Source organism: Tyto alba, unplaced genomic scaffold (genome assembly GCF_018691265.1).
Source record: "Tyto alba isolate M040663 unplaced genomic scaffold, T.alba_DEE_v4.0 Super-Scaffold_9, whole genome shotgun sequence".
Lineage (NCBI taxonomy): Eukaryota > Metazoa > Chordata > Aves > Strigiformes > Tytonidae > Tyto > Tyto alba.
This window is the reverse complement of record NW_024881330.1, coordinates 2229195-2243779: the sequence shown is the minus strand read 5'-3', so window position 1 is coordinate 2243779 and position 14585 is coordinate 2229195. Positions and strand designations below refer to the sequence as shown.

Below are 14585 nucleotides of genomic sequence, written 5' to 3'. Positions count from 1 at the left end.
CTTCTAGCTTCCAGTACTTAAAGGGGGGTACAGGAAAGCTGGGGAGGGACTCTTTATCAGAGAGGGTAGTGATAGGACAAGGGGTAATGGTTTTAAACTGACAGAGGGTAGATTTAGATTAAATATAAGGAAGAAATTCTTTACCGTGCGGGGGGTGAGGCGCTGGCACAGGGTGCCCAGAGAAGCTGTGGCTGCCCCCTCCCTGGAAGGGTTCAAGGCCAGGTTGGATGGAGCTCTGAGCAGCCTGGTCTGGTGGAAGGTGTCCCTGCCCATGGCGGGGGTGGTGGACAAGGTGATCTTTAAGGTTCGTTCCAACCAAATCCGTTCTAGGATCCTCTGTCGTTCTGCGTTGTGAAGCTGGGTCTGACATCGTGTTGCCTGACACGAGGTGCCAGGACTGTGGTGCAGATGTGTTGCTGCCCATGATCTTAATGACAAATCTTAGGGCAGATAATTTGATTTCCATCAAACCAGGTTGTCCCCTCATTGAAAAAGATAATTGGGGGGGTGGGTGGGGAGGGGGAAGAGAGAGAATGTAAAGCCTAGGTCAGCACCTGGTGACAACTCCTTGCTCCACTGCTGTATTATGGATGTCTCCAGTCTGCGTGCAAATTAAACTTTAGTTTCTCCTGCTATTCTGTGGGTACTTTCCAGCCGCTCTAATTGGCAGGAGTCCTGGTGGTGACTGTTTTGTGGCTAAAGCTGGTCTTGAAGATGGAGTGACTTGGTCCGTGTTCCAGCAGGTGGGCTGTGGAGCACGTCCGGTGATCCAGCAAAGCTCTGCAAGAATCTAGGAGCTTTTGCTTCAATACCCACTGGGGCTATAACTTAACTCCTAGCTACAGACCCCTTATTTCTCTGAAGAAATCCATGCCAGCATACTCCTGGTCTGTGCCTGTGCCTCTGGGCAGGGATGCAGCAGCCCCTCAAGCAGCCAGACCTGCATCTCCCTTTTTTTCTTGCTTATATGATCATGTTTTCCCTCCTCACAGGTGTCACAGTAACAGCTTGCAGTTGTCCTTTGATCGCTTCATACACTGAAGTTTTGCTTTCACTCCACTGCTTCCAGTGATTGAGCTTCTGCTCTAGCAGAAACGAAAGAGCGGAAATTAGTCCCTCTGTGCATGGCTTTGCCCTTTGGACTGGCTGGCATCCACCTCTTCCTACAGATGATTAGGTTTGTCTGTCATTAGTGCTGGGAAATCTGGGAGGTGACGGCCTTGTTTTGGCACCGGGGTCACAAATAATGCTCTAGGTCTGCCTCGTCACCCAAGACACATCTGGGTTTCATCTCCTTGTGTTTACCGGAGATGTGAAGTGCAAAGTACACTAGGTGATCATCTCTAAACAAACATTCCCTAAGGACTTGCTTATAGAAGGAAACCTAACCACATAATTGTCCTATTTAACACCCCAGATGGTTGCTCTTGAACTGGAAGAGGTGTTGGGGAGTTAACACCACCATTCCGTCATCGTATATGTCCCCTGCAAAGGTAGGCTTTGAGTTGTCAGAAGCCTTGACATCCCTCAAAGGGGTTCTCTTTGTCTTGTCCTCCTCTGGAAGGGGTCTTCTGGCTTCTTCCCTTTTCTTCCTTATGGGGAGGCATTGGCTGAGCACTTTCTGCAACGCTGCCACCTTTCCATGCCGAGCATCGAACGCAATGTTGCTTGGCAGATGTCTTCTGAGCATAAAACGGCCTTGCAACAATAATACTGGCTCTAATCCTGCTTTGTCAGAGGCAATAAACTTCAGATCTGGACACGAGTCGTGGAACTTAATGACCCACACCTCATTCATTTTCATGGCTTTCTTAACATATGTTGTCCTTTGTGTACATACAAGCTGTGCCGTTCCCTGGCTGCTACACAATTTATGGCCTCTTGCCAGAAGAGTTATGTGCTTGCTTCTCCTTTGTAAAAGATTTAAACTAGGAAGGCTGATCAATCTCGTGTTCAACCTGTCCACTTCTTAAGCACCCAACTTGACTCTTCTATCGCTGTCCCTAGGTGCACCCCAAAGCCCAAGAGGCTGGTTGAAGTAACGCATCTTTCTTCTGACTTTAAAGGGTTGTCTTCAAGAGCGTGTACAAAGAATTAAGCAAGGAAAATCCCTTTTATAACCTAACAGTGGGGTTGGGTGTTTTGTGTGGTTTTTTGTTTTTTTTTTTTTTTTTTTTTCCTTAGGCCCCCCCCTTATGTAAAGCATGCTTAAATCCATCACCGCTTTAGAAACGGCTGTAGTTTTTAGCTTTTGGTTGCAATTTGGAGAGTATGGGCACAGGCAAAGTGGTGGGTTCCATTGAATGCAAGCTGTTGGAGGAACTCCTCTTGATTCTATCTCCCCTCTCTACCTTTTGATTTAAATATGGCCTTTTTTTGCTTGTGGTGATGTTTCCTTTCATATATAAGTTAACCTGTCCATCTTATTCTGGAGCTGAATTTCCTTCTTGCTCCAATATTTGTGAAATAATGTAATTTCTGCAATGCTCCAGGAGCAGCTGCAGACTAGGCTTAGTCGTTTCTCACAGTGGCATAATTTTGATATTGGTCCGTGCCGGTGAAGGCTGCTGCTCTGGGACCGACAGCAGATCCTCTCAAGGTGAGATGTTCTGCAATCCCATGGGTTACAGCAGGTACCCAACTCGATAAAGGGTGAGGAGGAAAGCAAAGTGCAGGGAGATCACATGAAGTCCCTAAGGGCAGCAAGTCTTGAGATCCTGACTCGACATCCTCCCAAGGCTTCAATATTACATCAGGTGCTCCAATACCTGATTTTCCAGCAGCTTTTTGCTGCTAGTTTAGGAGCCTAGATGGGAATTGATACTATCTCATTAAATCTGATTGAGAAAATGCCCAGTGCTCAGGCAGGGGGGAGGACACACCTCACAGCTCTACAGATGGCTTAGTGTCTCTTGGAGGGAGAAGTCTAGGCAGACCCAAAGGCCGTGCTGTCCTGGATGATGTTGAGCCGTGCTCGGTCTCCAGCTGCATCGGGGCTTGCGAGCGTTCCTGGAAGGCATCTCCTTTGTGCCCTTGTGGAAGGATAAAGTGATTAACGATTATCAGCGCCGCTCTGTTTGCGTGCTTGAGAGGGGTCTTGTTCATCAGCTTCGACACTGTGGTGACTCCAGTTTTGCCTCTTGGTGTTGTCTCAAGCTGGGTGTGGGAGAAGTGGGGAGCTGCCAAATCAATTAGCTAAGCCCATTAATTGCATTTGCAGTGAAGAGGTTTTTAACACTGTCTTTGACTATCTTGTAGAGCCATCTTAGTGTCTTCTCATGCCACTTTGCATTTAATTTTTATTAGTTTCTTCTTGCCTTGCCTCCAGACAAGGAGGCATTCATAGACCTTCTCTGTGGTTTTGGATAATCCTTCTTGTGCCTCTTCCACCATCTCATTTGCAGTTCCTCTGGCCTCTTGCCTGTGTATTCAGGTAGTCTTTTGCTCTTCTTCCCCCTGAAAAAAATTTTAGTCCTCTGACGGCTTTCAAGCAAACCTTTCAGAGAAGTGGAGAGATCTCAAAGGTGATGAAAGCTCTAGTAGGAAGAGCTGGAAGCAGAGAAGAGGTGCTTTCCACCTTCATTGGTTGCTACCAGGGCTGTTGAGTTTTGGATGGATTTTTATGGCTCTGGAGGCAGAGAGGGGCCCTGGATCCTGCTCACTTGCATGTATTTGGATATATTTGCATATGCATTTGGCTTCTGCGTCTCTGGAGCTGAGAAGCGCGCTCAGCTCTCTCTGTAAACCTGAGGGGCTGTTGTAATTTTAATAAGCACCACCTTCTCTTTACAGCTCTTTTCCCCCGCCTTAAGCTTTAAATTCCACGTATAGGTTAATGTCTTGTACCGTGTGAAGAAATATCATTGAAGGAACGATGTTTATAATCAGCTTTAATAAAAGCAATACGCATTCAATATCTTGGGCAACATCCATCTGCACGAGCAGCTACTTTCTAGACAAGAGTTTGGTGCTATCTCCTTTGCTTTGAGAGCTTCTGGGTGCTCAGATTTGAGTAGTGCCTGCATGGCTGGGGTGTGGTTTGTTTGTGGTGTTTTTTTTTTTTCCCCTCCAATGGCCATGTTCAGTGATGACCCAGTTCCTTCTTGCTGGACAAAACCTGGTATGGTCCTTATTGGGCTTCATGATGTGAGACTTCTTATCCTTTTTTTTTTTATTCCCAATTTCCCTATTTTTTTTTTTTTCCAGGGGAGCCAACACTGGGTGCAGGATAGGTGGGTTCTCCCAAGGGAAATCCAGAAGTTGCACTTCTGGATCAGCCTTTCCTGTATTTGCTCTTCAGTGTTTCAGTCCCAAGATTTGTGCAGCTCTTGGGGTGTTTGCCTTAATGTCCCACTTAATTGCTTTTCCAGAATAATCAGGGTCTCATGCTTCCAGTTTGTCCCTCCAGTAATTTCAACAAATTTACAGATTACTGTAAAGCTCTAAGCCTGCAGATTTGTGGACCAGATAGAGTGGGTCTGATTCCTCAGTCTCCAATGCATCAATTAGGAGCTCAAATCTTTCACTTAAGTGAAAATGCCAATGTTAAACATGGACCCTCTTAAAGGGGGCACCACTTAGTGGACTTTAAATACAAGAAATTTTCAGAAAGCCGAAGTCCATGAAAATGCAAAATTTTTCATTCCAGACTTACTAATCAAAGCTGGTCTCATGCTTTCTTGAGCAAGGATTTCTTTTTTTTTTTTTTTTAGTTTCCTGCTTCCCCCCCAAAAAAAATCAAATAATTTGTTAGAAGTAAGTTTTCCTAGAGTAACACTAGGACCTAAAGTGTTCTCTGGAGAGGTAATCGAATGTTGCCCTGGCTTGTTGGGTTCGAGACTCTTGTGACCCATCCTGGAGGATGAGGTGAGACCTTCTGAAGCCCACCAAGATTTCGACACGGAAGAAATTTGCTGAGGAGGTGTCTTGGACAGGACTCTGTAGAGTCTCTTGGGTGGCAAAACCCCTTTTAGATATGGAGGCAAGGGCTCCACCAACAGTGGTAGAGGGAAGGCAGTGAGGAGCCGAGTAAGATTGACGTACAAAACAAACGGAGGTTTTCTAAGGGAATCAAGAGGGTGAAATAGTGGCTTTAAGGAATTTTTCAGTGCTACAGTGGATCTTAATACGTTCTTGGAGAGATCTGCCTGTGCTTTGCACTGCTGTAGGAAAAGCAGGCTCAGATGTCTCCATCCTCTTAAACTGCCCAGCCCTGTGCCTTCCCAAACAGGGATTTTTTTTTATTTATTTTTTTTTTTTAATCCAGGGGGTCTTTTAGAGGCTCATTTCATCCATCTAGACCCCTCCTCACACAATGGGAATCATCTCTGCTTGGGCAGAGCTTTTGTGACCCTGGCTTCAGAGACCCTCTTCGTGGCAACCTCTATGCTGGGGGCATCCCATAATAACCTCTTGCCCCCACGAGACAGAGGGGATATTGCCGCCTGTTATTTCCTGGGGGGGAGATGAGACGTGTTTCCCTGTCTGCAGAAAATCCGAGGCGAAGCCAAGGAAGGAGGCAGGGCTGGAATTAATTTACTGCTTTGTGCAACTCGTTTCTCCACCCCCGTGAACTCTTGACTTGCTGCCTGCGCTCGATCCCCGACAGCTGGCAGGAGATGGGAGCACTCACAGACATGGGGTCACGTCTTTTCCTGAGCTCGAGGGTTCCCTTGAGCTCATCTGCAGCCCCCTGGGTCTTTTCTTGTGCCCGGCTGGCGAGACCCTGCGGAGGAGATGCTTAGTGCCTGTTCGCGATTGCATTTGGGAATCCTTTTCCGAATAGCTTAGAAAATAAATTGCTGTAAGCAACACGTGGGGTTAGATAATAAAAGCTATTTCAAGTGCAGTGCCAGGCTCTGGAAATATTTTTTTTTAATTCCAAAATGGTGGTTTGTTGTGGTTTTGGTTTTGTTTTTTTTTTTTTTTTTTTTTTTGGTGAGACTCTGTGCCTCTCTCTCTCAGCAGGGCTGTGACCCCTTCGCCCAAACCCAGCGCAGCAAACTGCAGCATCGCCGGGCGCGGATTAACCAGCAGATCAACAAGGAGATGAGGATGCGAGCCGGGGCAGAAAACCTTTTCAGGTGAGTCCTGGTCCCCAGAACATCCCTCTGGCCCAGGGATTTGGATGGGGGTGGAAATATGGCCTTGATGTCTTGGAGGCAGCGGATGCTGGCGTTCCCGCGGCTGCGGTTGGGGTTTGCTCAGTTTTCCCTTGACTTTGCAGCATTCGTCCTGGAAATGCCTGCCTTCCCTTCGGTGTAATGCTGATGCTATGCATTTTAATGCAAAATGATAATTTTAACGTCTTGGAAGACTGGTACAAAGCAGGGTGTGGGCAGGTGGAGTAATGGGAATGAAATTTTAACTCGGATTGAGCTTGGACTGCAGAGTTCCTGCCTGATAACCCCAGCACGTGGGTCAAACCCAGGTTTAAGCACAAAAATCCTCATCCCAGTGTTTCCACCAGAGCAGAATCTGAAAATTCAGGTTATGTCTTTGCAGATGGGCCCATTCCGGTGGCTTTTCACCCTGTTAGAAGATCTATTTATGGGATGGGGCAAAAGTTGGGCGCTTTTGGCTTTCAGATTGCAGCTGGTCCAGCACATTCCTGCCTTCCCCCGAGGAGTGTTCATGATGCAATTGCATGATTTTTTTGCAGCTATTTGACCTTTTTTTAACCCAAGGATGACCAGTTTTGGTAGCCCTCGCGTGTGTCTCTCATGCTGCTGTAGGATACTGGAGCACGTGTGCAGGTTGGGTAGGTCTGTTAATAGAAGAAAATATCATAAGGCTGCCCTAAAATAGCTTTTTTGGGCATATTTTGCCAGTTTTCTGATTTTTTTTAATTTCAATACAAGAAGATTGACTTTTCATCTGTGAACTTGAGTGATTTAACGTTCCTATTACCATGCCTATTGCACCTGGAAGAAGGGAGTATTAGTTGCTCCATCACACTATAGGAAAAAAATAGTATTTTACTGGTGGACGAGGACAGTGGGGCTTCCCAGGGGAGGTGAGGTTGCAGCCTCTACACCCCGCTACTCCAACCAGGCTGCCATGCCTTATCTAATTAAAAACAAAAAAACATGAAATCCCAACATGTGCTGCTCCACGGGACTCCCTTTTTTTTTTTTTTTTTTTTTAATAATAAAGAAATTTGTTGTCTCAGCAGAAATAGGCCTGGCCATGGTTTTGATGCAAACGGTGAGAATCGGAGCCGCATGCAGGGGAGTGAGCAAAAATGTGATGCAAGACACATCTTAATTACTTGGCCAGGGAAATGCACTGACAGGGCTCTTTTTTAAATTTTTTTCTTTTTTTTTTTTTTTTTTTTCCGCTTGATCAGCAATTTGAGTGTCCTTTGGTTCCAGCCACTTTTCCTCCCTCCCACAGGTCCATTTTGCAGCTGAGTAATAATGTGGGTTTCTGGGCACTACAGTGCTCAGAAGTTCTGAAACACGGGAAATCTGGGGACAAAAAAAAAAAAAAATCACGCTTGTGCCTGAAATTAAAGGCCGAGGGGAGGGATTTAGGATGTAAATCTAAAGGTTATTGCTTAAAAATTACAGACTTGTTGCACAGAGAAACTTCCTTTGTGTCTCTCTAGGCCAGAGCTAAATGCAAATGGAAAAAAGTCGTGGGTTGCCCAATGTGGAGCAGAGTTTGAAGCTGAACTTGCTGGTTTCTTTGCCTCTGCAAAAAAAAGAAAAAAAAAAAATAGAAAAACCCCATCCTCCCAATTAAAAAAAAAAAAAAATCAAAAAAAACCAAACAAAAATAAACCAACCAAACAAAAAAAACAACAAAACCCAAAACAACCATCGCTCAATGATTTAAAAATAATAGTCTCCTGGACTGTTCTGTTCAGCATATCAGTCTCCTTTCCTGGAGAGGTTGCCATGAATGGTGTGTTGGAAAAAATGCACGTGATGTTTGCTCGGTGGTGTTAAGAGGGTTTATTTGCTGGGTAAATAAATGGGCAGAGGCAGGGGAAACCTTTTCCTTTCTTGTTCAAATACTGGCACTGAGCGAAGCAATCAGGGAGATAAAGGTGTCGCCAATAAATCAGCTTCTCAGAAATAAATTAAAAAAAAAAAAAAAAAAAATCAGAAGTCTTCATTTGGTGTTAGGAAAGCAAACAGCTGATAACTTCACCGAGGAGGTTGATGGAGACACGTAGGCTCAGCGTGCTCAAAGGGAGATCAGCGCTTGGCCCAGGCAGGGAACACAAAGGGCCTCGGTGCAGATTTGCTCACAGAAATGACCGAGTGCTCCCCTGAATTACCTCTCCGAGAGGTGTCGTGCTCTTAAATGTTGCGTGTGGCGCTTGCGGAGCGACCTTGGGCTTTAAAACCTTAACCTGGTGTGGCGGGTCCTGGCAAAACTTGCACGTGCGGGCGCAAAATCCTGCCGAGCAAAACGGGGCTTGGCAGGGTGATACGTCCTTTCTGCTGCAGAGCAGGGGTGAAAACACTGGCCAGAAATATGTCTACATGCAAATGTGACCCTGGTATTGCTGGGTTGCAAATCAGCTATTGGTAATATAAGAAAGAAAAAAAACAACAAAAAAAATATTGTTGCCAGCAGTGAGCAAAAAGGGGAAACTTTAATTTAAATTGGAAGAGAACTGTAGCGACAGCAGTGATGTGCCTGGGGTTTGGAGGTGTTGTGATGAGTGGAGGACTAAAATACTGACTAATTACTGATTTATATGGAAAGAGGGTCATTACTGTATTGAGACCGTATGGGGAATTGCAGAAATGCTGAAGGATGTTTAAATGGAAGCATCCGCAGAGATCTTTGGACCTGCTGTGGTTTTGCTTTGGTTTTGGTTGTTTTTTTTGTTTTTTTTTTTTTGTTTTGTTTTGTTTTTTTTTAGGATAAAAAAAAAATGCATTAGTTTTGGGAAATCCCAGCCAAGGGGAGTCAGGGGAGGAGACACTGAAGGACCAGCATCTTGAAAGAAAAACAGTGTAGCTCCTTCTACTGCCCTGAGCCAGGTCAGGGCAAGGCCCCTGAAGGATGATAGCCACAAAAAAAAAAAACAAAACCAAAAAAAAAAAAAGTCAAAGGCAACACGCTCTGCAAAAGGTGGGGGAAAACGGTGCCCTGGCCGAGCAGAGCTCATGCACGTGTTGTTTTTCCTGGAGCCTGGTGTGATTTAGTGCAAGCAGCCAGACCCCCCCCTTTCATCCGACGGCTGCGCGCTGTCAGCTCTGGGTTATCTCTCCCCGCTTTCCTTCGGAGCAGATAAGAAGGTTAATATCAGCCTGGGAGCTTGTCTTGCTGGGAGCGGGCAGCTGAAATCAATCCTTGGCGTTTACATCTCCTGACGTGCACGAGTGGGAGAGGGAGAGCAGGGTCCAGCTCTCCTAATGGGCCGGCACAACAGCCCTCTTCTCTTACAGAAGGGTTCTCCGCACCCAAAAAAAAAGTTTTTCCTTCTCAAACCCAACCGTGAAGGGCTTTTATTTCGTGTGGGTGAGCACCTTGAGCTACACTGGAGGGGGGAGCGTGGATGGGCGAGGGGGAAGTTGCTTTGGGGCACAAATAGCAGGGTTGTCTGAGTAGGGTGCGACACTGTAATGAGTTTTGCCTGGCCTCAGCCTTCACAGCACAGTGGTCGGGGTGCTCTGGCTTCCCCGGTCCCAAAAGGCTGGAAGAAGTTGAGGGTGATCAGCCTGGAGAAGAGAAGGCTCCAGGGAGATCTTATAGTGGCTTTTCACTTCTTAAAGGAAAATGAAGACAGACTTTTGAGTAGGGCCTGTAGCGACAGGACAAAGGGTGATGGTTTTAAACTGAAAGAGGGGAGATTTGGGCTAGATCGTAGGAAGATGTTTTTTATAATGAGACTGGTGAGACACTGGAACCAAGTTGCCCACAGGGGTGGGAGATGCCCCATCCCTGGAAACATTTTAAGGCCAGGTTGGACGGGGCTTTGAGCAACCTGGTGTAGTGGAAAACGTCCCTGCTCGTGGCAGGAGAATCGGACGAGGTGACTTTCAAAGGTCCCTTCCAACCCAAATCCTTCTATGCCCGTGTGCGGAGCAGGAGGCGCGGTTCTGCGCGAAGGTTTGGATGGATGCACGTGGTACTGCACCCCTGGCTAACTTCACCTCTATTTATTAACGCAACCAAGCGTTGATAAATAAGGGCAGGGATGAAATGGGGGGGAGGCCTCATCCACGCCGCGTTGTCTTGCAGGGCCACCAGTAACCACAAGGTCAAAGAGACGGTCGCCCTGGAGCTGAGCTATGTGAACTCCAACCTGCAGCTGCTGAAGGAGGAGCTGGAGGAGCTGAACAGCAGCGTGGACGTGTACCAGAACGACAGGTAGGCCGGGCAGCTGCCTGTGGTGTGGGAAGAGCAGCTTCTTCAGTTGGGATTTTCATTTTATTTTTATTTAATTTTTGCTTTATCGGAGAGCAAGGCAGCCTCTCACCTTGTACCTGTTCCTCTGCCTCCCTGCTCTGCTGAGGGTTTGGCCCTCTGGCAGGGACCATGAGGTGGTGGCTGGAGAAGAGGGGAGGACTTGGGCACGGGCCAGTTTTGCTGGAAACCGTTTTTCATCCGGGGAACATCAGTGTTTCATTTACAGAGCTGAAAGGAGAGCAAGCTCAACGGCTTTTCCTAGCGGCTACTTACGTGTTTTGGGATGGACAATGCATCCTTTGGACACTGATGTCCCAAAGCAGGAGGAATCGGTTAGAAACAACCATCTTCACTTGCATCATCCCACCAGGGCATGACTTTTTTTTTTTTAGTCGGTGAAATAGGGTATTTAGCAGAAGAAATTAAAAACGTGGTTGCTCAGGTGCTCGACCTCCTGTTCTGGCTGTTCCCAGAGCAGATTGCTCCCCGATTTCTTTTCCCATCGAGAGCATTAGGTTATTTTTCTCTCTTTCTGAGGTTAGACCCTTTTGTTAATTGAAACGCTCTGTCGCTTTGAAACGCTTACCAAGCCACCTCGGGCTTGACTCACCGGGGCGGTAATCCTAGCGCGCTTGCCAGCAGCAAACCACCGTGCCAGGGCGGCTCGGCAGCGCTGTTTCGCTGGGTGAGAAAAGCAGAAATCCCCGAGGCAGAACAGACCGGGAACGCTGCAGCAACGTGGGAGCCACTGCCGCTCCTTCCCTTCCCGAGACGGAGGGGTGGATGACGTTTGATGACAGCAAGCTGAGCGATGCGCTTGACGCGCCTGAGGGACGGGATGGCATCCAGAGGGACCTGGAGAAGTGGGCACATGTGAACCTCGTGAGGTTCGACGAGGTCAAGTGCAAGGTCCTGTGCGTGGGTCAGGGCAACCCCCGGTATCGATACAGACTGGGGGATGAAGGGATGGAGAGCAGCCCTGCGGAGAAGGACTTGGGGCATTGGTGGATAAAAAGCTGGGCGTGGGCTGACAGTGTGCGCTCACAGCCCAGATATCCAACCATCTCCTGGGCTGCACCCCAAGCAGCGTGGCCAGAGGGTCCAGGGAGGGGGATTCTCCCCCTCTGCTCCGCTCTGGGGAGCCCCCCCGGAGCCCTGCAGCCAGCTCGGGGGTCCCCAGCACGGGCCAGACACGGACCTGTTGGAGCGGGGCCAGAGGAGGGACACGGAAATGGTCCGAGGGCTGGAGCAGCTCTGCTGTGGAGAAAGGCTGAGAGAGCTGGGGGGGTTCAGCCTGGGGAAGAGAAGGCTCCGGGGGGCCCTTCGAGCGGCCTCTCGGGGCTTAAAGGGGGGACAGGGAAGGTGGGGAGAGACTTTCTAATAGGGCCTGTTGCAGTAGGACAAGGGGTAACAGTTTTAAGCTGAAAGAGGGGAAATTTGCCTTGGACATAAGGAAGAAATTCTTTATGATGAGGGTGGTGAGACACTGGCCCAGGGTGCCCAGAGAGGTGGTGGATGCCTCATCCCTGGAAACCTTCAAGGTCAGGTTGGACGAGGCTCTGAGCAACCTGGTGTAGTGGAAAGTGTCCCTGCCCATGGCAGGGGGGTTGGACTAAATGACTGACCTTCAAAAGTCCCTTCCAACCCAAACCGATTTGATGGTTCCACGATTCAGTGTCCATCCATGTGCTTTTCCCAGTACATCGTCCACCTCAGGGGAGAACTGCTGTGCTGCTGGGGACAGAGAGAGGTGCAAAGACCAGGAGAGCATCTGTGACTCTGTCCTTCAGGTTATTGCAATGAGATTAAATACAGGACCAGGATAATCTCAGTGCAGGATTGTTTGAGGGTCGCAGCATCTCCTATGGGGAGAAAGCCAAGGGAGCCCTTCACCACCCTTGGGTGTTTGCTTCACTCGGAGGGTCTGTTGCAGTCCCTGAACATAATCCTGGATGTTGCTCCTCCTTCTGTGCTAGAAGTCAGGAGGCATACAACATCTCCCATGTTACATGCATCCTCCCCAAGTTCCTCCCTATCAGGGATGCTCAGCTCTTCCAACTTGTTTGTCCTGGCTTAAAAAGAAAGCAGCAGCAGCAACCCCAAAACCTTGCCCAGGCCAAACAAAAACCCCTTTGTTTTCTCTATGCATTGGATTCAAGCGGAAATCTTGTTAGGGAGCAAGGAATAATGGCTTTTCTGCACTAATTATAGCTCTTGAAGCTGTTTATTCAGTATGAACAGATGAAAACGTGGGTGCAACCTCCCTGTCCCACTCCCCGGGTTTTTGCAATTTTGCCTCTTTTCCTCCCTGGACTAATGAGTGATACGCAAACAAGTTATCAGCAGTTTCTGGAGGTAACAAGAGGGGGCTGTTGTGCAAACCTGGCTCGGCGAGAGCTTGATCTTGCCTGACCCACCTCCCATCTCACTCTCTGCCAAACTTTCTTGTCTCATTAAACCAGTCCCCTGGGAGGCCAAGTGTCCAAGGATGCAGTAACATGGCTCAGTGCCGGGGCTGGGGACATCCCCAGGGGATAGATGAGTATCAGGGAAAGCATTTGCAGAGCCGATGTGAGCTGCAGGAACCACGGCAGGTTCCCATTCCCCATTTCTTTATACAGGAGTCGGACAACGTGTTTGGCTTTGGGGGCTCTTTGCAGGGCTGTAATTTTTTGCGTGCTCAAGGCTCTGCTGCTTATACAGGTCATTTCTTTACCTCTTGACAGCAGAAAACCAAAATAGGCGCAAAGTCCCCCAAAAGATGGTCCTTCCTGGCTGTCACCCTGCAGCACTTCTTCCTCAGTGCTGCGCAACTGCCCTGTTTTAATGTCAAAACACAAACCTCTCCCCAAGCGGGTGTTCCCAGAGTCATCATCATTTCCAGCGTTGTACAATATCATACAGGCTCTGCGATGAGCTATTATTAGACAACTGCTTTTAATAGAGGTAGTAAAATTTCAGTGTCAGGTGGAACACTGCTGCTTGAGCAAGTCCTTATCAGCGCCGAAGCCTGGCTTAGCTCGTAGGAGTGGGTGAATCCGTGACCTGTGCTCACATCACACCCGGTTCCCAAGGGCTGGTAATTAAAGCAGCTTCGTCGCTGGAGCTGATTTTGTTTTTATTGTGTTTGTCATGGCGAGAAAAGCAGAAGCTGGAGGAAAAAGGGCGATGGTTCCGGGTTATTTACTGTGCGCCTTTCCGCCCACGCTGCTGTTCCTGACATCACGTTGGGAAGAGAATCCTTTTAGTTTTACCTAGCAGAAACCCAGGGCAAAGAGCTGCTTCATTTTAGTACCCTGACACACAGGGTCTTCCCAAGGCTTTTAAACCAACCATGAAATAGGTCGCTGTCTTCTTCCAGCGAGTCCATCAGCGTCCCCATGATCCCTTTGGGCCTGAAGGAGACGAAGGAGCTGGATTTGCTGGTACCGCTGAAGGTGAGCATTGGGGTTTTGCAGGCTTGATGCGAGGCAGTGCATTTTCTATTTTGGAACAGCTGCAAAAAAATAAATTTACGGGCAGGAGCTGGACTTAAAACACGGGAAAGTGGGAGATGAGGGTCTGGAGATGCTGGAGATCAAGAACTGGGCAGGGGAGGAGATGGTTTTCCCTGGCGCAGGTTTCCTTGCGGGAGAGCTGGCAAGTTGCTTATAGAGATTTGCCCAAAGTCACCCTTTAAATCATGAAAATCTGTTTTGAATGGTGACTCAGGGTTTTCTTTTCCCTTCTTCCCCCCATCCAGGATCTCATCAGTGAACACTATGGAGAGGAGGGTGCCTTGTTTGAAAAAGAAATCAAAGAGTTCATGGAGCTGCGGCAGGTGAGTGTCCCTTGAGTTGCGAAGTCTTGCTTTGGCTTGGCCAGAAACGCTCCTTGGAGGTGCCACATTTTGCTCCAGGGTCCCCTCAGCCTCGCTTCAAACTGCACCCTTACTCTTACATCTCTGGGTGTGGGATTCCCGTGCTAGAGCAGCTCAGCTTTGGTTCATAGGTTACAAAATATTACAGACCTTTCAGTAACTGTTTTTTTTCCGTTTGTTAACGCCCTGCTGACCTAGAACTGAGCAGCAATAAAAGTTATAATGCAGTCCATTACAGGTTCATGAATATTAGTTCACCCCCGGCAAGGCTAAATGCTGCTCCCTCTCCAGCGCTTGGGGAAGGGGAAACATAAAGAAATTTGGTAAAGGTGAATTTTCTGCTCTCCTGTGT

At 48.0% G+C, this 14585-nt stretch overlaps 1 protein-coding gene across 8 annotated transcripts in view; it reads left to right on the top strand.

Annotated features, from left to right (window-relative positions):
• The window catches only part of RHPN1 (rhophilin Rho GTPase binding protein 1), a 43038-nt gene that overhangs the window by 4904 nt on the left and 23549 nt on the right, over positions 1-14585 (top strand). For 5 of the 8 annotated variants that reach the window (XR_006164703.1, XR_006164704.1, XR_004409824.2 and 2 more), the window contains exons 2-5: positions 5965-6083; positions 10207-10335; positions 13718-13811; positions 14117-14194. Coding sequence is in view for 4 of the 8 variants with exons in the window: in XM_033011755.2 (XP_032867646.2) it covers positions 5965-6083; positions 10207-10335; positions 13718-13811; positions 14117-14194 (420 nt within the window). In the remaining 4 variants the exon portion in view is untranslated. The remainder of the gene's footprint in view (positions 1-5964; positions 6084-10206; positions 10336-13717; positions 13812-14116; positions 14195-14585) is intronic. The other 3 variants (XM_033011758.2, XM_033011757.2, XM_033011756.2) reach the window with 2 other exon arrangements.